Source organism: Bos indicus, chromosome 14 (genome assembly GCF_029378745.1).
Source record: "Bos indicus isolate NIAB-ARS_2022 breed Sahiwal x Tharparkar chromosome 14, NIAB-ARS_B.indTharparkar_mat_pri_1.0, whole genome shotgun sequence".
Taxonomy (NCBI): Eukaryota; Metazoa; Chordata; class Mammalia; order Artiodactyla; family Bovidae; genus Bos; species Bos indicus.
In genome coordinates, this window is record NC_091773.1 from 41,949,067 (window position 1) to 41,971,037 (window position 21,971).

Here is a 21,971-nt window from a genome sequence, read left to right on the forward strand (position 1 = left end):
TTTTTTTTCTTCTTGTTGATTTTATGTATGTTCTGTTATTGAAAAAGGGTATTCAACTATTAGCATAGAACTGTCTGTTTTGCTTTCGATTATGTTCAATATTGTTTCATTAGATTTTGAAGTTATGCTGTTAGGTACATATATTTATTATACATTCTTGATGAAATAACCATTTTATCAATATGAAATGTCTTTATTTGTCTCTAGTAAAATTTTGGTCATAAAATATATTTTTTCTGATGTTTACTTAGCCACTCCAGGTTTCTTGTTATTGCTATTGTTTTGTTTTGTTGTTACCATTATGATATATCTATTTCAACTCTTTTACACTCCACTTGTATATGTTCTTGAGTTTAAAATGGGTCATTTGTATGACCCATTTTGTATATTTGAATCATGTTTTTTATTTTTTATCCATTCTGAAATTCCTGTCTTTAGATGAAATGTTCAACCTTTTTATACTAAACATAATATTAATTTTATAATTTTTAGGTAGAATGTAATTCATGTAGGATTTATGTCCAATATTTGTGATTTACTTTCCAAATGTCACATTTTTAATCTAATCCCTCTTCCTCAATACTGGCCATTTTTTATTGTTGTTGCTGATGTTGTTAAAGAGATATTTCCTAGTGTGCAATTTCAATTCCCTTATCTTTTAATATATTTCTGAGTTGTATTCTTAATGCTTGCTCTAAAGATTACAAATAACATCTTAAGTTATAAGTATCTAGTTTTGATTAATAACAACTTAATTTCAATAGTTTAAAAAACTTTGTCTATTAGCTCCATTACATTGCTCTCCTTTGATCTGTTACTGATAGAAAAATTGCATCTTTATATATTATATGCCTATACACAGTTATAATTAATATTTTATGTAGCTGTCTTTTAAATCAGATAGGAGAAAAAATATTATAATAAAATACATTTATACTATTTTTTTATATTTACCTCTGCAGTTACTCTTATTGATGCTCTTCATTTCTTCAGATGGATTCAAATTATGGGCTTGTCCTTTTCATCTGAAGGGCTCACTTTAATAGTTCTTGTAGCACAAGTCTGCTAGAAAAAAATTCTCAAGTTTTTTACAAAAGTATTGAAAGCTTCATGAATTTTCATGTCATCCTTCTATAACAGCCATGATAATCTCTGTATCATTCCAATTTTAGTATGTGTGTGCTTAAGTGAGCATTTAGTTACTCTTATATGGTAAAAAAATATTAAATGTTACAGATTATGAAGTTATAGATATAGGAAATTTGTTTAGCAACCATTTCAGGAACATATTTGGGTACTGCTATTATTGACATTGGAAATTCAATGTTACCATGTAGCAAGATAAAACAGATAAACCTCAAGTTGTGATGTTTTTTCCTGGTAAATAATGTAAGGTTAATTATCAATTGTCACATTTCTTCCAGCATTTTCTAGTTAGCTTTTAACTTAGTGTAAGTGACATGAAAAGATGGTAAGATTTGCATTAATTCCTGACCCAAAACACAGAACTTTTGAAGATGAAAACCCATTAACAGAGCTCTGTATTTCTGGTGAAAAATAAATGTCTCATCCCTGAAAAAATTATAAATATTTTACAAATTATATGTTCATGAACCTATCCAGAATTTTTAATGGTTTCATTGCAAATGTAATTTTCTCTACCCACACTCCATTCTTCTCAATTAAATAGATTGGGTGGGTTTGTGTATTTTTTGGTCCCTTATTATATTTAGTTATATTTAAGCCTTCTCTTCTAAACTCATTTCCTGGTAACAAAGAAGTAAGACACAGACACTGATTCTGACTCCTGGGGAAGCTTAGGCCCCGGCGTGCTGGTCTAGGAAGGGCCTAGCATCACCTTGTTCACGTGGACTCGAATGTGGAACCGGTGCGCTTCTAAACATCTCAGAGACATTTAACAGTATTGCCATCATCAAACAAATCATGGTTGCCAGGGGGAAAGGAGAGTTAGGGAATCTGAGAAGATTATGTACACACTGCTATATGTAAAATGGATAGCCAACAAAGTCCCACTCTATAGGCACAGAGAACTCTGCTCAGTGTTGTGTATCCGCAGGATGGTAGGAGGGTTTCGGGGAGAATGGATACATGTATGTGTATGGCTGAGTCCCTTCGCTGTTCACCTGAAACTACCACATTGTTAATCGGTTCTTGTTGTTGTTTAGTCACCAGTCTGACTCTTTGTGACCCCATGGACTGCAGCAGGCCAAGCCTCCTGTCCATCACCTCCCAAAATTTGCCCAAGTTCATGTCCATTGCATCGGTGATGCCATGCAACCATCTCATTCTCTGACGCCCTCTTCTCCTGTCCTCAATCTTTCCCAGCATCAGAGACTTTTCTAATGAGTCAGCTGTTTGCATAAGATGACCAAAATACTGGAGTTTCAGCTTAAGCATCAGTCCTTTCAATGAGTATTCAGGGTTGATTTCTCTTAAGACTGACTGGCTTGATCTTGCTGTTCAAAGGACAGTTCCACAGCTGTAAAGAATCTGCCTGTAACGGAGGAGATGTAGGAGAATGCAGGTTAGATCCCTGGGTGAGGGCAATCCCTTAGAGGAGGACGTGACAACCCACTACAGTATTCTTGCCTGGAGAATCCCGTGGACAGAGAAGCTTGGTGACAGTCCATAGAGTCACAAAGAGTTGGACATGACTGAAGCAACTGAGCATGCACGCATAGAATAATTTAAGATGTGGGGGGAAATAAGTTTTTAGTATTTTAAATCCACTAAAAATCTCCAAATTTATAATATTTTGCTAGATATTAACTATCTACTTTTATTAGATAAACCAGAAAAAAGCAGCATTAGATAAACTGAGTTTTTTTTAATACATTTCAAAATAATTTCTATATCATCTGTTATGCAGAGATCCAGCCATACACACTGGCTCATTAAAGTGTAAAATAGTTATATAAAGTTCTATTCATTAAGCAGAGTTCACACAAAGAATTTTCCTATGATGTGAAACAGTGCAAAAGATTTATGTTTCTAGATACTGATTAAAGGAAAGCCATCAGGCTTTGTCTTACAGTAATTTCATATTTGTTTAAAGTTTAAAAGTGTCTTCCAAATTCTAGACATCTATACCTTTAAGTCAGTTGGGCAACAACCAGATATTTTAAAACCTTAGATTCCATTTGCCAATCCACTTCTTTTAAAAGCATGCTTTTCATTCCTTTTTTTGAAATAAAAGCAGCCGCATTGTCTGTACTGATTCAATCATCACCATTGAAAATGTTAAAAGAAGAGTACAAATGAGAAACACTGATACATCTTCTGACATTATTCATTTAGAAGCTAGTTCTCAAGTTGTCATTACATTTACCACATAAAAATTAGAAATGATTTGTTTGGAGAACTACAGCTATTTCTAGATTCAAGATGTTTGGACAGCTGTAGATAAAGTTTCACTATCAGACTGAACTAAATATGCTGTAATTATATATAAAGCAGGATGAGTTTTGTCCCATGAACTTTCGCTATTAATGCACTCAGGCTAAGCATCCAAGATATCATCATTCTTTAAGATTAAACAAGTGTATTTCTCAGTCACAAATGTAAAATTAAAGTCTGAAAATCAAGGTGAAGGATTGGTTGGACAAGGCTGATGTTTCTATCATCTGATTGTTTCCATCTTTATTCTGTTCTGTAGAATCCACACTAAGCTTGTATTTCCACAAAGTCTGTGTTTCCTCATTTGTTAGCACTCATCACACTTGAAGTTATTAGTTAAATATCTATTTCCTCCAATAAACAGGTTCAGTAGGCCAGGGACCGCTGCTGTCTTATTTTCTTCTGCCTGCTAAACTATCATGAGCTGTGCTGTGCTCAGTCGCTTCAGTCATGTTCGACTCTTTGCAACCCTACTGACTGTAGACCGCCAGGCTCCTCTGTCCATGGGATCCTCCAGGCAAGAATACTGTAGTGGGTCGCCATGCTCTCCTCCAGGGGATCTTCCCGACCCAGGAATCGAACCCAATCTCTTGCCTCTCCTGCATTGCAGACAGGTTCTTTACCCACTGAGCCACCTGGGAAGGCCCTAAACTGTCATATGAGATACCAAAGAGGATTTGTTGTATGAATAAATTAATGATAAATGAATGAAGAAACCTAAATTATCAGGTTGATAATTAAATTAGAGAATAGAATATTGAACTTTTGAATTGAATTTTCATAATTCTTATATAATGATAATTTGTTTAAAATTTGGCATGCAAAATATAATAAACAATAGAGTGAACAGATAGTAAAGAAAAATGATGGCCAAGGAATTGGAAGATTTAGATTTCAAATTATCTGAATCCTAGGAAAAATGAGACCCCAAAGAAATTTATATGCTCTATTTAAGTATTTCAGAAATAGAAATTAAGAAGTCATCAGTATACTAAATTATTATGATTTCTAAACTAATCATAATTCATTCAAATGACATATGAGATACAGGGCTCTCAGAATATTTACCATGTTAATCAAATGAATAATTACACTGAAACTTGAGTTTATTTCTCTGGTATATCAAAATGTTGTACTTATGTGGGTGAGATTGACATTTTGGAGAACTGTCTTAGTACAGAAAATTTTTGTTAATTCTGCATTTTGTGTTCTTCTTGAAGTGATTTTTCCAAGTTTCCTTTTTATATTCTAAGATATCTTGTTTATAAAAAATATGTAATATTTCCCTGTTGGCATGACAAACATAACTAGAATGCTTCATTGCAGTGCTTTAGATATAATCTAAAAATTGTTCTTACATGCAACAGCAGAGACCAATGACTCATGAAATTGCTCAACATTGGGCATAGTTCTTCTTGCAGAACTACTAGTTTATATGAGACATTTTTCTTCAGACTTTGAGATCAAAATGTAAACTCTACTCAGTATGTCAGCATTTACATTAAAATGAATTTTTCACTCATGGGAAAAGCTTTAATTAAGTGCATTTAAAAGTTTGGAAATCAACAGGACATGTTTGTGAAAATTTTAAATGTTTCTTTCACTACTTGGTTTGAAATAAAATAGGAAACAGGGGGAAAAGTATTCAACCCAGGAAAGAGGTCCTTCTTCTGCCTATCAAAAGAGCTATTAAATATGGGCACTTCCCAGGTAGCACTAAGGATAATGAACCCACCTGCCAATGCAGGAGACATAAATGATGCAGGTTGGATTCCTGGGTCAGAAAGATTCCCCTGGAAGAGGAAATGGCAAGCTACTCCAGTATTCTTGCCTGGAGAATCCCCACGGACAGAGGAGACTGCCAGGTTACAGTCCAGAGTGTTGCAAAGAGTTGGACACGACGGAAGCTGCTTAGCCTGCATACATATACCAGTACAGTCAGTTCCCCGCCTCTGAAACAGAAGAGATGTCCATTTCCTACCAAAGGTTGTTGCTGTCTTTGTACTCAAGATTCCATCCCATTTCAACATTCAAGATTCCACTTTTAAAACCAGTTCTTTTTATCCTGCATCCTTAATTTCTCCCTTTATGCTTGGTTATTCTCCAAAATACATAAGCTTCTCCTAATAGCTCTCATTTTATTTATTTTCAAAGCATATATTAGAAACTTTCATTCTGCCAGGGAAGTTTCCTTCCTTTAAAATCTCTGTCCATAAAATCTGTCCATGTCTCTTCTAACAATCATATGTTAGAAGATATATGAAAGATGTACGGCAAGATATATGAAGGCCATTTCATATCTCCTTAGATGAGGTTTTTCCTTGAATACCTAAGGTAAGAACCTGCCATTGCTTTCTATTGTGTCTCATGGTGAATTTTCTTTATGTTACCAATCAAAATCTGAACATACCATAGTTATTTTTTAACTTGACATTAATAGTTTAAATTTTCTCTTTGAGAAAGTAACATGTAGGCTCTTCGAGGTAGATCCTTTAATTCTCATTCATCCTTGTATTTTAAAAACCTAACAGAACTCAGAACAAAGTACGTACTTAACATGTGTTTATAGAATGAATGCAAGATCTATACCAGTTCCTATGGAAAAATTAACAGTCAACCCTAAGTAATGGTGCAAAGGACCAAAATGTCTTGTTGCCACTTGCGTTTTTCTATTCTTCCTTCATTCTTTCTTCTAAATGCCTTGTACCCTTTTGCTCTTTCACTGTAATATTCTAACCAGTATCTTTCCCATTAGACAGACTTTATTCTCCAAATTAATCACTTACTTCAATAATTATTCAATTCATCTAGTCCATGCATGTTTTAGAAAATATTGTTGAATTCATAATAAGGCAACAATTAACATTTGTATTTTCTTCCTTGACTCTTTACCAAGTACATCTTAAGTTTTTCAAAGGAACAATCATATTATAGTTGTGGAAGCCAGGAAATCAGGCTCTGATTCTCCAAACATCTTCATTAATTTCCAGAGACCTGTGTCACGGTTCCCAAAACAAATTTTTCCACTTCTTTCACTACCATGTCACATCAGTTTTGAGTACTGATGTTAAATTTTCTAAAACCTTTTCATCATCTTTACCTTTCAACTTCTTCTTCTTCTTCTTCTCCTGTTTTTCTCATCTTTTATTAATGGGGCCATCATCTATCTGTATCATAAAAGACCACCACCATCACATGACTTTATTGCTCAAGGGATAAAAGGGTTATCCACTTCTTGTACCTCTGCATATTTAGTCACCAAACGTCAATGCTACCTGCAAAATAACATGAATTCCATCCGTATTTTAAAATTTACATTTCCACTTGTTTTATTTTGAGAACCCTCAACTTCCCTCCTCCATACAGTTCCTTCTCCAAACAGTTAATATGATCCTGCTAATACGCCAATTTTCAGGCTATTTCCACATATAACAAGAAAATAATCTTCTAAGGATCTAACTTTTGCCTTTCTTCTCAAAATAAACTCTTAACTTTGCCAAATAGAGATTATGACCATTATAATTAAAAAATAAGCTTTATTGAGCATTTACTCCATTCCATGTGGCATTCTCCCTGAATAAGCTTATTTATTTCCTATAATAACATACTAAGGAAAAAGTACTATCATTAAAATAAATTTAAAAGTGAAGACTAGAGATGTTAAGTAATTTTCCCACACTTTATGGTAAAGAGAGCCAAGATTCAAATACAGGCTAGACTGCCTCCAGAATTCATATTCTGGTTTAAAAGGTTTTTTTTAGTTGAAATATATTTGATGTATAACATTGTGTAATTTCAAAGTGTACAACTTGTTGATTGGATACGTGTATATACTGCAGTATGAGCGCCACTGTAGCTTTAGCTATTACCCCTATGATATCACCAAGGGCTTCCTTGGTGGCACAGGGGTAAAGAATCTGCCCGCCAATGCAGGAGACGCAGGAGATGTATGTTTGACCCCTGGATTGGGAAGATCCCCTGGAGAAGAAAACAGCAACCCACTCCAGTATTCTTGCCTGGAAAAATCCCATGGACAGAGGGGCCTGGTGGCCTCTGGTGGCCCTGGTGACAGTCCATGGGATCACAAGAGTCACACAATTTAGCGACTAACAAGCACCACTACCTACAACATCACATAATTATTATTTCTTAGCGACTAAACTCCACCGTGTCTTGCTATTTCCATGTTAAACAAACGAAAAAACTGTGTTGGTTCTTGTCTATATCATCATTGAGGTGCAAAAAATCTGAGGCGTAAAGAGGGTAGATGCTGCTAAGTTGCTTCAGTCGTGTCTGACTCTGTGCGACCCCATAGACAGCAGCCCACCAGGCTCCCCCGTCCCTGGGATTCTCCAGGCAAGAACACTGGAGTGGGTTGCCATTTCCTCTTCCAATGTATGAAAGTGAAGAGTGAAAGTGAAGTCGCTCAGTCATGTCCGACTCCTAGCAACCCCATGGACTGTAGCCTACCAGGCTCCTCTGTCCCAGGGATTTTCCAGGCAAGAGTACTGGAGTGGGTTGCCATTGCCTTCTCCAATAGAGGGTAGATAAATCTCTCAAATTTGCAAGTCTAGTTAAATTATAAGGTGACCCTGAGCCCAGGCTACTCTGCACCCATCTTGTTGCCCCTCTTGTGCCCTTGGACTGTCTGGTTCCTAAGATGAGATGGACAGCCCCACAAACACTCCATCTTCCAGCATTTTCTTGATCACAGACTACAATTAGAGGACTTTGTTAAATGCCTTGGGCTATACTTGACAATGTTCAAGAAAGGAATGATGCTGAAGAAGAATGCTGGCTACTTCCTTCTCTCTGAATGCCATCCCTACCAGCAGTTAAAGTCAATCTGGGAGAACATCAAATCTAGGCAATTTTCTTTTGAACTATGAAGAGAATACATTAATCTGTATGAACTAAAGTTGTGATTAAAGCATGAAATTCTTTCCAGTTGTGATTACGAAAACAGTTTGAAATGAATTAGTCTCCATACCACATTAATGTAGTCATCCCAAGGCCCGATAACTGGGAACACTTCAATGGCTCAAGTGCACCCATGAGTAGTTACCCAGACTGCATGTAGATTCAGAAACAGCTTCTATTTCGAGTGAAGATCAAGAGGTGCTGAAATTTGATAGGACATTGTCATTCTAAGTCAGATGGCAAATGCTTTAATACTTAACACAAACTCTAAAATTCATTTACTTTCTTCCTCAAAGGCATAGAGTGTCAGAAAATATTTTAGACATTCCTTACACTGAAAAAGAAGTAAACTCAGCTGAACATATCTTTGGGCTAAAAAATTAACACACACATTTTTTTGCTGTTGTTGATCACATACCGTATCATTTCAAATAAACAATCCTAAAACAGCGTGCAATAGTTCTAACTCAGGGTTACATGAATAATCAGCTAATTTCGAAAATACACTTCTTACAAGGAGCTATGAATCTTGAAAATCCTTTGGAACAATGGATAAAAATGCATACATTTATAGTACCCAAACATCCTCTATCTTGGTAGAAAAATGGTAGAAAAACAAGCTCTGGAGCTGAGTCCTGGCCAACTCTTCGCGACCCCATGGACTGTAGCCCGCCAGTCTCCCCTGTCCATGGAATTTCCCAGGCAAGAATACTAGGGCGAGTTGCCATTTCCTCCTCCAGGGGATCTCTCTGACCCAGGAATTGAACCTGGGTCTCCTGTATCTCCTGGGTTGGCAGGAGGATTCTTTACCACTGAACTACCAGGGGAAGCCCAGAAAGACAAGCTTACCTATTATAATTGGCATAGACAGATATTCATTCTATAAATATTTAGACTCTGACAGTCAAAGTGTGTAACTGAGAACAGAAAAGCCCGGTCCAGATAATGAACTGAATAAACTAGGAAGACATAAACATAAGCAAGGCAGTTTCTTTATTGCATTATGTTTTATTTACTTTTAGATACCATTCATCAATAAAGCCACAGGTATCCATCTCCCACTAGGCTGTCACTGGAGAGTTTATCTTTCTAGCTCTTCAATTTCTACAATAAAATTATTCAAATGATAAACTCATTTCACTTTTATTAACTAGAAAGTAATTTAATATGGCCAATTTGAATAATTCTTTCTGAAAATATATCTTTTATGACAGATATGTTGCTTGGAGTGTTAGGGTCTGATAAATGACAATCTAAACTGTTATTACTCATTTCAAAATGGTCAAAGGCAAGCTTTAGCTCTATCAAGCTGAAACTTTCCTTACTTTAATAATTCCCCCATTAAGACCCAAACATAATCATGCCAATTCCAGAGGCAGAACATATGAACAGACCAATCTGTTTAAAATAGTACTCCTGCTGGGAAAACACAAGAAGATTAGGGGAAAAAAAAATCTCTACTGGAAGGAAAAGGCAAATAGCAAAAATAATGAGCTTTAAAGTTAGAGACAGAGAAAAACTCTCTCCAAAGATAATATAGACAACTATGTATGTACAGCTTTGGTGGAAAAGAATTCAGAATAATCTCTCAAGAAAAATCATAATTACACAGTTGTTGTTAATGGTAATAAAAAAAAAACCTTTTAAAAATAAAATCTTGAAACATATATTTACTGATATGGATGGCATGTTGTATTTCAGTATTTTTTCTTTGTTATGAGTGCTATTAAAGTAATGTGATAAAAAAATTGTTATTGTTGCTCAGTCACATGACCAACCAGTCACTGACTCGTTGTGACCCCACGGACTGCAGCATGACAGGCTTTCCTGTTCTTCACCGTCTCCCAGAGTTTGCTCAAACTCCTGTCCATTGAATTGGTGATACCAAGCATCCAAATCTCTGTCAACCCCTTCTCCTCCAGCCCTCAATCTTTCCCAACATCAGGATCTTTACCAATGAGTTGACTTTTCACATGAGGTGGCCAAAGTATTGGAGCTTCAGCTTCAGCATCAGTCTTTCCAATGAATATTCAGGGTTGATTTTCTTTAGGACTGAATGATTTGATCTTCTTATTGTCCAAGGGACTCTCATGAGTCTTCTCCAGCTCCATAGTTTGAAAGCATCAATTCTTTGGTCTTCAGCCTTCTTTATGGTCAACCTCTCACATCCATACATGACTACTGGAAAGACCATAGATTTGAATATATGGACTTTGTCAGCAAAGTGATGTATTTGCTTTTTAACCCACAGTCTAGATTTGCCATAGTTGTCCATCCAAGAAGCAATCATCTTCTGATTTCATGGCTGCAGTCGCTGGAAGCCAGCATATTGCATATTGAGTGCATATTGCATATTGAGTGCAGCACTTTCCACAGCATCATCTTTCAGGATCTGGAATAGCTCAACTGGAATTCTATCACTGCCGGGAGCCAGCGTGAGGAGCTCCACCCATGACAAAGGTCATGAGGAAGGAGGCTCGGCATAAGCAAAGGCGGGATCGAGCCTCAAGAGTCCCCCTGGAAATTCTCGAACATCTACCCCCAAAACCAGAGTCTGCCTACTTTCTGCTTTGTGCTTTCACCTACACCTCTGACTTTACAAGGGGCTGTCCCCCACTACCTCTCTCTGAAAAAAGAGTTAGCTTACAGCTCCAGTTAATAATTCCTGGGTGTGACAGTGTTTCAACCTACAAACTCCTTTGGAAATCCTCTAGCCTGCCTGAATAGGTTTTTCTGGCCACATGTGATTGTTCAGAGCCTCCCAACTGTGAGAGGCAGGAGATGTTCTAAACTGTCTAAACACAGATTCTTTTGAGTAGTTAAAAGATTGATTAGAAATTGTATTGGTGAAGGGTTTTTCACTTATTGGGCCAATGTTTGCTGCTAAGTCTCCATATCCCTTACCTGCTGTGTCCCTGGCAGTGTATTGATTAATATAATTGGTGTAAGTAGTGGTTTTAATGTTTGTAACCTTGGACCCTTGAGTTAATTCTTTTCTTGATTGAGCCCACCACACCTTTGCCCTATAGGAATGCAACTTTTATCTAATGCTTTTGGAGGGTGGCTCCTGACTTTGGAATAATCACCTTTAGAGAAAAATAAGTTTCTTAAAATGTTAACAGGCCTCCTGGCCAGAAGATGATGTAAATCACCTGAACTTTTGCATATGATAAGTTTGAAAGTCTGGCTTTGATTAGGACCAGGAACTGCTGTCCTTGCATGACTCTACCCCTTCCCCCATTATCCTCTATGCATAACTTAAGGTATAAAAACTACTTTGGAAAATAAAGTGCGGGCCTTGTTCACTGAAACTTGGTCTCCCCATGTCGTTCTTTCTCTCACCTTCTGGCTGAATTATTCAGCCTCTTTTCTCCACTGAATTTCCTCACTGAACTATCCTTATTTCAGCCTCTTTTCTCCACTGAATTTCCTCACTGAGCTATCCTTATTCTATTACTCTTTATATCCTTAATTAACATTTAATTAAGCAGTTGTTTCCTGATCCTCGCCGACGCCGTCTCTCCTTCGAATACCCTGGATCAGCCGGGGCTGGACCCCGGCATGCAGTCACCATCTGCAGAAATTTTAGAGCCCAAGAGGATATCTGTCACTGCTTCCACCATTTTGCCTTCTATTTGCCATGAAGTGATGGGACAGGATGCCTTGATCTTAGTTTTTTTAATGTTGGATTTTAAGCTGACTTTTTCACTTTCCCCCTTCACCTTGAAGAAGCTCTCTCTTTAGTTCCTCTTCACTTGCTGCCATTAGAGTGGTATTATCTGCATATCTGAGGTGGTTGTTGACATTTCTCCTGGTCATCTTCATTCCAGCTTTTAGCTCATCCAGCCTGGCATTTCGCATAATGTTCTCTGAATATAAGTTAAATAAACAGGGTGACAATAAACAACTTTGTCATTCCTCTTTCTCCTTAATAAACTTTTATTCCAATTTTCTGCTCAAATGAAAATCTCTATAACAACAGTGACAGCACGGTTACTGCTACAAAATGTTTTAATATCATGATATTAACATGATATCATGTTTTTGTGTTATTCAGTTCAGTTCAGTTCAGTCACTCAGTCGTGTCCAACTCTTTGTGACCCCATGGACTGCAGCATGCTGGGCCTCCGTGTCCATCACCAACTCCCTGAGTTTACTCAAACTCATGTCCATTGAGTCAGTGATGCCATCCAACCATCTCATCCTCTGACGTCCCCTTCTTCTCCCGCCTTCAATCTTGCCTAGCATCAGGGTCTTTTCTAGTGAGTCAGTTCTTCACATCAGGTGGCCAAAGTATTGGAGTTTTAGCTTCAGCATCAGTCCTTCTAATGAATGTTCAGGACTGATTTCCTTTAGGATGGACTGGTTGGATCTCCTTGCTGTCCAAGGGATTCTCTAGAGTCTTCTCCAACACCACAGTTCATAAGCATCAATTCTTCAGCACTCAGCTTTCTTTTTTATTTATTTTTTATTTTATTTAATTTTTTTAACTTTATAATATCATATTGGTTTTACCATATATCAAAATGAATCCACCACAGGTATACATGTGTTCCCCATCCTGAACCCTCCTCCTTCCTCCCTCCCCATACCATCCCTCTGGGTCGTCCCAGTGCACCAGCCCCAAACATCCAGTATCGTGCATCGAACCTGGACTGGCGACTCATTTCATATATGATATTATACATGTTTCAATGCTATTCTCCTGAATCATCCCACCCTCTCCCTCTCCCACAGAGTCCAAAAGACTGTTCTATATATCAGTGTTTCTTTTGCTGTCTCATATACAGGGTTATTGTTACCATCTTTCTAAATTCCATATGTATGTGTTAGTATACTGTATTGGTGTTTTTATTTCTGGCTTACTTCACTCTGTATAATAGGCTCCAGTTTCATCCACCTCATTAGAACTGGTTCAAATGTATTCTTTTTAATGGCTGAGTAATACTCCATTGTGTATATGTACCACAGCTTTCTTATCCATTCATCTGCTGATGGACATCTAGGTTGCTTCCATGTCCTAGCTATTATAAACAGTGCTGGGATGAACATTGGGGTACACGTGTCTCTTTCCCTTCTGGTTTCCTCGGTGTGTATGCCCAGCAGTGGGATTGCTGGATCATAAGGCAGTTCTATTTCCAGTTTTTTAAGGAATTTCCACACTGTTCTCCATAGTGGCTGTATTAGTTTGCATTCCCACCAACGGTGTAAGAGGGTTCCCTTTTCTCCACAGCCTCTCCAGCATTTATTGCTTGTAGACTTTTGGATCGCAGCCATTCTGACTGGCGTGAAATGGTACCTCATAGTGGTTTTGATTTGCATTTCTCTGATAATGAGTGATGTTGAACATCTTTTCATGTGTTTGTTAGCCATCTGTATGTCTTCTTTGGAGAAATGTCTATTTAGTTCTTTGGCCCATTTTTTGATTGGGTCATTTATTTTTCTGGAATTGAAGCACTCAGCTTTCTTTATAGTCCAACTCTCACATCCATACATGACCACTGGAAAAACCATAGCTTTGACTAGACAGACCTTTGTTGGCAAAGTAACGTCTCTGCTTTTTAATAAACTATCTGGGTTTGTCATAGATTTTCTTCCAAGGAGTGTCTTTTAATTTCACAGCTCCAGTCACCATCTGCAGTGATTTTGGAGCCCGGAAAAATAAAGTCTGACACTGTTTCCACTGTTTCCCCATCTATTTCCAATGAAGTGATGGGACCAGATGCCATGATCTTCATTTTCTGAATGTTGAGTTTTAAGCCAATTGTTTCACTCTCCTCTTTCACTTTCATCAAGAGGCTATTTAGTTCTTTGCTTTCTGCCATAAGGGTGGTGTCATCTGCAGATTTTGTGTTATTATCTTAACACAAAAGATATTTTGTGTTATTATCATGCAAGTGTTATCTCTTGGAGGAGGAAATGGCAATCCACCTGCCTGGATAATCCCATGGACAGAGGTGCCTGGTGGGCTACAGTCCATGGGGTCACAAAGTGTTGTACTTGACTGAGTACATACACACACACCTGCATACAGTAGAACTTTTAATACCAATATTGGAGATGTAGATATAATTATTTTTCTTTTACAAACAGAGAAATGAGGCATATATATTTCAAGATACATGTGAATGGCCCACAGCTAGCAGGTGGTAAAATGAAAATTCTAACTGATGTTGGAAAAGTTCAAATATCAATTCAAATGAAGTTTTGTAAATGAAGACTGGTAAAGCTGTGCTTTACAAAGATTTTAGGAACCAAGATTCTGCTTTAACATACCTGGGCAGTGTCTTTTATCCTCAGATTCTAAGACAATACCTCTATTCCAGGGAGCAAGATAGAGGAAAAATCAAAATGACACATTTTTATATCTCATTGATGAGAAAGTACTCACTATTACAGGTTGAATTGGGTTCCTCAAAATTCATACATTGTCCTAATTCTTGGTACCTCAGAATATGACTTCATTTAAAAATAGAGCTATTCATCATTGCTTATAAACCTTTTGTCTAAGATCAAGTGTAGTATGGCTTTTGTCTAAGATCAAGTGTAGTATGGCTTCCCTCAGTTGGTAAAGAATCTGCTTGCAATGTAGGTGATCCCGATTGGATTCTTGGGCCAGTAAGATCCACCAGAGAAGGGATAGGCTACCCACTCCAGTATTCTTGGGCTTCCCTTGTGGCTCAGCTGGTAAAGAATCTGCCTGCAATATGGGAAACCTGGGTTCAATCCCTGGGTTGGGACAAACCCCTGGAGAAGGGAAAGGCTATCCACTCCAGTATTCTGGCCTGGAGAATTCCATGGACTAGACAGTCCAGGGGTTGCAAAGAGTCGGACACGACTGAGCGAGTTTCACTTCACTATTCATCACCTACTCAGTGGACATGAATTTGAGCAGACTCCAGGAAACCTGGCATGCTGCAGTCCATGGAGTCGCAAAAGAGTTGGACATGATTTAGTGAATTAACAACAAATGCTAATTTTAGAGTTTTGTAACAAGGATGAAACATAACGTATAAGTATTAAATTGCAGTACAAATTCTGTTAGTTATAGATTTGATTTCTATCTGAGCAGCTGTCTGTGTGCATTAATGGCACTTTGGGATTTTTGGTTTTAGATGATAAAATAAAGCACACATCTGTGTTTATGGGTAAAAAATAAAATAAAATGAGCTATTGAAGATATAATTAGTAAAGAGGAGGTCACATTGGAGTAGGGTGGACCCCTGATCCAATACGATTGGTGTCTCTCTTTTTTCTTTTTTAAATGTATTTATTTGTCAGCATTCGGTCTTGTGGCATGTGAGATCTTTGTTTTTGTGCATGGGGCTTAATTGCCCCATGGCATGTGGGATCTCAGTTTCGCAGCCAGGGATCAAACCCACACCCCCTGCATTCCAAGGTGAATTCTTAACCACTAGACCACCAGAGAAGTCTCATGACTAGTGTCTTTATAAAAACAATGCAACGTACAGAGCCAGGCTTGAACACAGAGAGAACACTGCATGAAGACTGGAGCTAAGCTGCATGAACCAAGGAACTCTCAGATGCTAGGAGGGATGCCTGGGACAGATCTTTCCTAGCAACTTCAGTAGGGGCATGGCCCCTGCTGACACCTTCTTCTTTGACCGCTAGCCTTTAGAACTCTGAGAAAATACATTTCTGTTGCTTAAGCCACTAACTTTGTAGTATTTTGTTAAGGTAGCCCTAGCAAATCAAACAGTAACACTTAAGGTAGTCTAGTTAAGTTTAGGATTTTTGGCTTTTTGTGTAGCTAAAATTTTGAAAAAGAAAAAAATGATTACTGTAGAACAGGTAGTCTCTGACAAACTATGGCATACTTTGAGAAGCAGTCTCAATACTCAGCATTTCGTTGAATCTGTCACTATTAATTGTGAAAGGTATGTTGTTACATTATATATTGAAATACCTAGAAATAAATAATGCTAGCAATTTAATTATGATAGGTCATCTTTACTTCAGAGATATTAAATATGAAAAAAAAGAAATGGGCATCTTAGAATCAATGAAATACAGTAAATATTCTATAGACAATTTAGTTATAACAGTAAACACAGAAAAGAAATTGTTTGCATGAGCTATAATTCAATAATTTATACCATAGCATATAAACATGACTTGTCTTATTACAAGATTTTAAAAGTATATATAAGATAATCAGATAACAAAGGATATAAAACTGTCAATATGGATATTGATATAGATATAAATGTATACAAATAATACTGTTCTTTACTTCACTTTGTTCAAAATGCTTTCACTAGATTAGTGAAATGCAGTATCAGCGGTATCATATATTCCCTTTAAATAAAAGTAATATTTGGTATCAGTTATGCTTATTCTTGGAGAAGGCGATGGCACCCCACTCCAGTACTCTTGCCTGGAAAATCCCATGGATGGAGGAGCCTGGTAGACTGCAGTCCATACGGTTGCGAAGAGTTGGACATGACTGAGCGACTTCACTTTCACTTTTCACTTTCATGCATTGGAGGAGGAAATGGCAACCCACTCCAGTGTTCTTGCCTGGAGAATCCCAGGGATGGGGGAGCCTGGTGGGCTGCCGTCTATGGGGTCGCACAGAGTCAGACACGACTGAAGCAACTTAGCAGCAGCAGCAGCAGCATGCTTATTCTTATAGAAGGCAGGAGAAGGGGATGACAGAGGATGAGATGGTTGGATGGCATCGTTGACTCAATGGACGTGAGTTTGAGCAAGTTCCAGGAGATGGTGAAGGACAGGAAAGCCTGGTGTGCTGCAGTCTACAGGGTCGCACAGAGTCAGAACAACTAAGCTACTGAACCACAACAACAAACGCTTATTCTGCAAAAGAAAGATAATTTGGAGTGGTGGTTTCATTAAAGAAATTTAATGCCCCTTTCTCTAGCAAATAAAAAATAATGGCACTGCTTAAATTGGGAAAAATACGAGGACCTAATAAGTGAGGTGAAAACTGTAAAATTACCAAATGTAGTAATAATTTACTTCTTTTAAAAAGTTTGCTTTTATTTTCCTTTTCTCTATGAAACTCAGTTCCATTTACTTGAATTATTCTTCTCATTATGTATTGGCTAAACTTCTTCAGAAGCAACTGGGATTTTTCATTTTAGTCCCAAAGGAAAGTTTTAATTGCATGTTGCCATGACAAGTTGAATTAGTAAGACATATATTACTAGATAATTCCACAACTCTCTAATTTTAGAGGGTCTTATCAAGAAAGCCACTTTCTTTAGATGCAACAGATCTAAAAAATGCAAAGCATCTGTTTCACAATTAGCAAGGAACAATGTAAGGATGAGTTCACCAGGGGTAGAGAGAGGAAACCAGAGTCTCCCACTGTGCAATCTTTGATGATTTTACATTTATGAACCCATAACTGAGCTTGATTCAGCAACTGACCTGTGAAACAGCACTGATTATTAATATTAATTACTATTACAGTATTTAGAATATCCCCATAGTATTACAGAACACAATAAAAACAATTTGAGGTTCAATTACATCAATGAACAGCTAAAACATTAGTAAAGATATTAGCTATCACAAAGAAAAATGCTTAGAGTCTAAAGAAGGCATTTGCAAGCCAAGGAGCTGGGCTTCTCACAAGTCTTGCTGGGGCAAACACGTTGAGGGGGGGGTTGTGTCAAGTTGTGACAATCATTTCAATAAAGGGAGGGGGGGAACAGCTAAATGTGTTTAGCAAAATGAGGTGTTAATTCATTTTAATAATTTAAATGAATTTAACTATTTATAAATCAGAAAGACGATATATAAAAACAGGGACACTGGAAGTGTAGAACTTAACAGCTCTAGACAACATGAGATTCATCAGCAGCAGAATTTCATTTCACGCAAGAGATTGAAATCATAAAATTATTATCAAAGTTTTTGTCCTTGTGCCTTTAAGGAGTCAAGAAAAGTAGGAAAGAAATTATCTTCTCCAGTTTTTTGATAAGCAATTTCAGTTTTTAAAATACCAACGAAGAACAAACGCAGCAAAAGTTCTTTTGGCACCTGGCCTATCAGTGAACCTCTTCCTACTTTCTGAGTAGCTAGTCTTAGCTCCCATCTTCTTTAAAGATAATCTAAAATGCTAACTGTCTTGTGTGTTCTTTGCTGATATACATGAGCAAATACACTCTACCTAAATTAGTGGCTCCCAAGCTCTTTGGCACTAGGGACTGGTTTTGTGGAAGACAATTTTTCCACACGCTGGGTGGGAGGGGTCATTTGGGGGTGATTCAAGCACATTACACTTACTGGGCACTTTGTTTCTGTTATTATTACATCAGCTCCATCTCAGATCATCAGGCATCAAATCCTGGCAGCTGAAGACCCTGCTAAATGGTACTTTTCTAATTGTACTTCGTCTCAGAGATCACTTAAATGCTTGACTTACCTATATTCTGGGCTTCTCCGGTGACTCAGTGAAGAATCAGCCAGCAAAGCAGGAGACTCATGTTCAATCCCTCGTTTGGGAAGATTCCCTGGAGAAGGGAATGGCATCCCACTCCTGTGTTCTTGCCTCGAGAATTCCATGGAGAGAAGAGCCTGGCGGGATACAATCCATGGGGTCCCAAGGAGGCAGACATGACTGAGCAACTAACACATTAAGGAGTTAGCATGTTTTTCTATGAAAGGCAAATGTTTTAGGCTTCACTGGCCATTTAGTCTCTTTCACAGATGCTCAACTCTGCCATTTTACTGTAAAAGCAACCATAGACAAAACACAAATGAAGGAACCTGGATGTGTTCCAATAAAACTAATTACGGACATTGAAATCTGAATTTCATATAATTTCACATATCACGCAGTATTATTCTTTTGATTTTATTCTCAACCATTTAAAAATGTAAAAATGTTTCTTCACTCACTATCCATGCAAAAACAAGTGGCAGGCCAGATTTGGTCCACAAACTGTGTTTGTTTGGACATTGTGCTCTGGACTACGGGTTCTGTAAGATGAGGCATCTCCTAACCTTGTCTATATTATCCCTGCAGTTCTTAATAAGTGCTTCTGTGAGTATTTGTCAAAATGAACACTGGCATCATAGAGACAAGAAGCAGTGAATACAAACAAAACGTAGAGTTCACCCTTCTGCCTTCCTCCTGTCTTCCTCATCGGAATATCTTTAAGGGAATCCTCTATTATTCTCTTTCATACTTTTCTGTTCTTTTCACCTAAGTAGTTACCAACATAGTTAACTATGAATTTACTTGTGAGTTTCCGTGTTTATTGCTATATTGATTTCTATCAGTGACATGATAAAGTATCATAAATGTAATGACTTTGAAAGCAATACATATTTTCATCTGTTTCCACAGGTCATTAGTCAGATGGGCTTGGTTGGGTCTCTGCTTAGAGAATGTCACAAGGCTAAAATCAAGGTGTCTACAGGTATGTGTTCCTTTATAAAAACTCGAGAGTCTATATGACAGAATCTGCTTAGAAGCAGACTTTTTTTCTATGAAGGGCAAATGTTTTTAGGCTTCACGGGTCATTCAGTATCACGTTGGCTGAGTTGAGTTCCATGCAGCTATAGGACTGAAGTCCCCATTTCTTTGATGACTGTTGGCTTATTCTCAGCACCTGAATTCTACTGCATTCCTTGACTCATATTCCCTATGCCTTTAAAGCCAGTAACTGTGGATCAAAGTCCTTTTCATGCTTCATCTCTCCTTCCTTTTCTTCAGCTCCTCATCTCCCTCCAACTTCAACCAAAAAAGGGTCTCTGGCTTTTATTTATTTTTTCCTTGATGACTGATCTGTTTTATTTATAACAATGTTAGATGCAGCTTGCTTATACCTTGAATATTACACATTAAAGTGCAACAGGCTGTCGAGTCTTGCATTTCTTGTGAAGTGGGAGATAGTTTCCACCCTCACATAGGCAGCAACACCACAATGTCCACCCTTGTGCTCCAGTGTGTGTAACAGGGTGACAAGAATACTACAGACAGATGCTCCAAGAGGATGGCCCAGGGCTATGGCTCCTCCTTCAGTGTTGACCTGCTCTGGGTTTAAACCAAGTTCTTTAGCTATTGCAACAGACAGGGCTGCAAAGGCTTCATTGATTTCAAATACATCAACATCCTCCAGTGACCACCCTGCTTTTGCAACAGCTTGCTTTATTGCTGGAATTGGTCCTATTCCCATAATGGAAGGCTCCACATCTGCTTGTGCCCAGGAAACTATCTGTGCTAACGGTGTGAGCCTACAGTTGCCAGCTTCAGACGTCTTCATAAGAACCACTGCTGCAGCACCATCATTCATTCCTGAAGCATTAGCTGGTGTGACTGTTCCCGTTCCATCCATAAGGAAGCAAGGCTTTAGCTTAGACATGGCTTCCATGTTGCTCCCATGGTGAGGAAACTCATCTGTTTTAACTTCCGTAAGACCTTTTTTCGCTGGTGGCTCGGCAGAGCGTCTGCCTGCAATGCGGGAGACCCGGATTCGATCCCTGGGTCGGGAAGATTCCCTGGAGAAGGAAATGGCAACCCACTCCAGTATTCTTGCCTGGAAAATCCCATGGATGGAGCCTGGTAGGCTACAGTCCATGGGGTCGCAAAGAGTCGGACACGACTGAGCAACTTCACCTCAAGACCGTTTTTTAGAAGATACAAAAACTGGAACAATCTCTTTGTCAAAATGGCCGGCCTTCTGTGCATTCTCCGTCCTGTTCTGGGACAGCACTGCAACCTTGGCCTGTCTTCTCTACCCACTTGCCACTGTTTGGCCACATTTTCAGCTGTAATGCCCATATGATAGTCGTGGAATACGTCAGTGAGCCCGTCACAGAGTATACTGTCTGTCAGTGGTTTTTCCCCAGTCTTGACTCCCATCCTCAAGTGAACCAAATGAGGAGCCTTGCTCATATTTTTCCATGCCTCCTGCAACAATGCTGGAGTCTCCTATCCTTATCGATTGGGCTGCGAGACCCACGGCTTTCAGACCTGACCTGCAGATCATTTGGCAGCTCCACGCTGGAACAAAGTAGGGGATTCCCGCACCCACACTGGCCTGTCCAACAGGGTTCTGCCCACAGCCTACTGCCAAAAAGTGTCTAAATATGACCTCTGAGACCTCTTTGGGAGCCACAGCACCCTTTTCAGGACCTCTCTAACAGTTGAGCCCAGGTCATGGACAGGAACAGTGGGTAAGGCACCATTGAAAGAGCCTATGATGGTGCGCGCTGCCGAGACAAGGACCACTGGGTCCAAGTCTGCACTCATCCTGCCACACTACCGCCTCCCGAGCAGCTACTGTGGGCCCCAGGGCAGCCAGCTTAGTGCTGGCTTTTAAAGTTTCATGTGATTAAATGTTCTTACGCATATAGTCTAGGGTACTATCTCCATGTCAAGATCAGTAACTTTAACTACATCTGCAAAGTTCCTTGGTCATGTAATATAACATTGTTATAGGTTTCAGGGGTGAGTGCACAGACATCTTTGGAAGGAGGCATTATTTGGTATACCACAATTACCAACCATCCCTATAAGTTTCATGAACAAAGGTCCTATCTTTTTTTTTTATCATTGTTGCATATCCAATGTGTGACATGCTTGCCAGACACATAATAATTGCTCAATAAATATATCTTGAATCAAAGAAAGAATA

At 38.4% G+C, this 21,971-nt stretch overlaps 1 protein-coding gene and 1 non-coding gene across 2 annotated transcripts; both read right to left on the minus strand.

Moving 5' to 3' along the window:
• Positions 1–1,092: 1,092 nt before the first annotated feature.
• On the minus strand, positions 1,093–1,195 carry LOC139187054 (U6 spliceosomal RNA). Its single transcript, XR_011570754.1, has one exon. It is a non-coding gene; the product is annotated as a U6 spliceosomal RNA (small nuclear RNA).
• Positions 1,196–19,931: 18,736 nt separating this feature from the next.
• On the minus strand, positions 19,932–21,586 carry LOC109568233 (acetyl-CoA acetyltransferase, cytosolic). The gene is given in 5 exon segments (XM_019973444.2): positions 19,932–20,768; positions 20,976–21,058; positions 21,061–21,232; positions 21,234–21,457; positions 21,460–21,586. Coding segments are annotated over 5 exon segments (1,206 nt in total). The 3' UTR covers positions 19,932–20,168.
• Between the last annotated feature and the right edge of the window lie 385 nt (positions 21,587–21,971).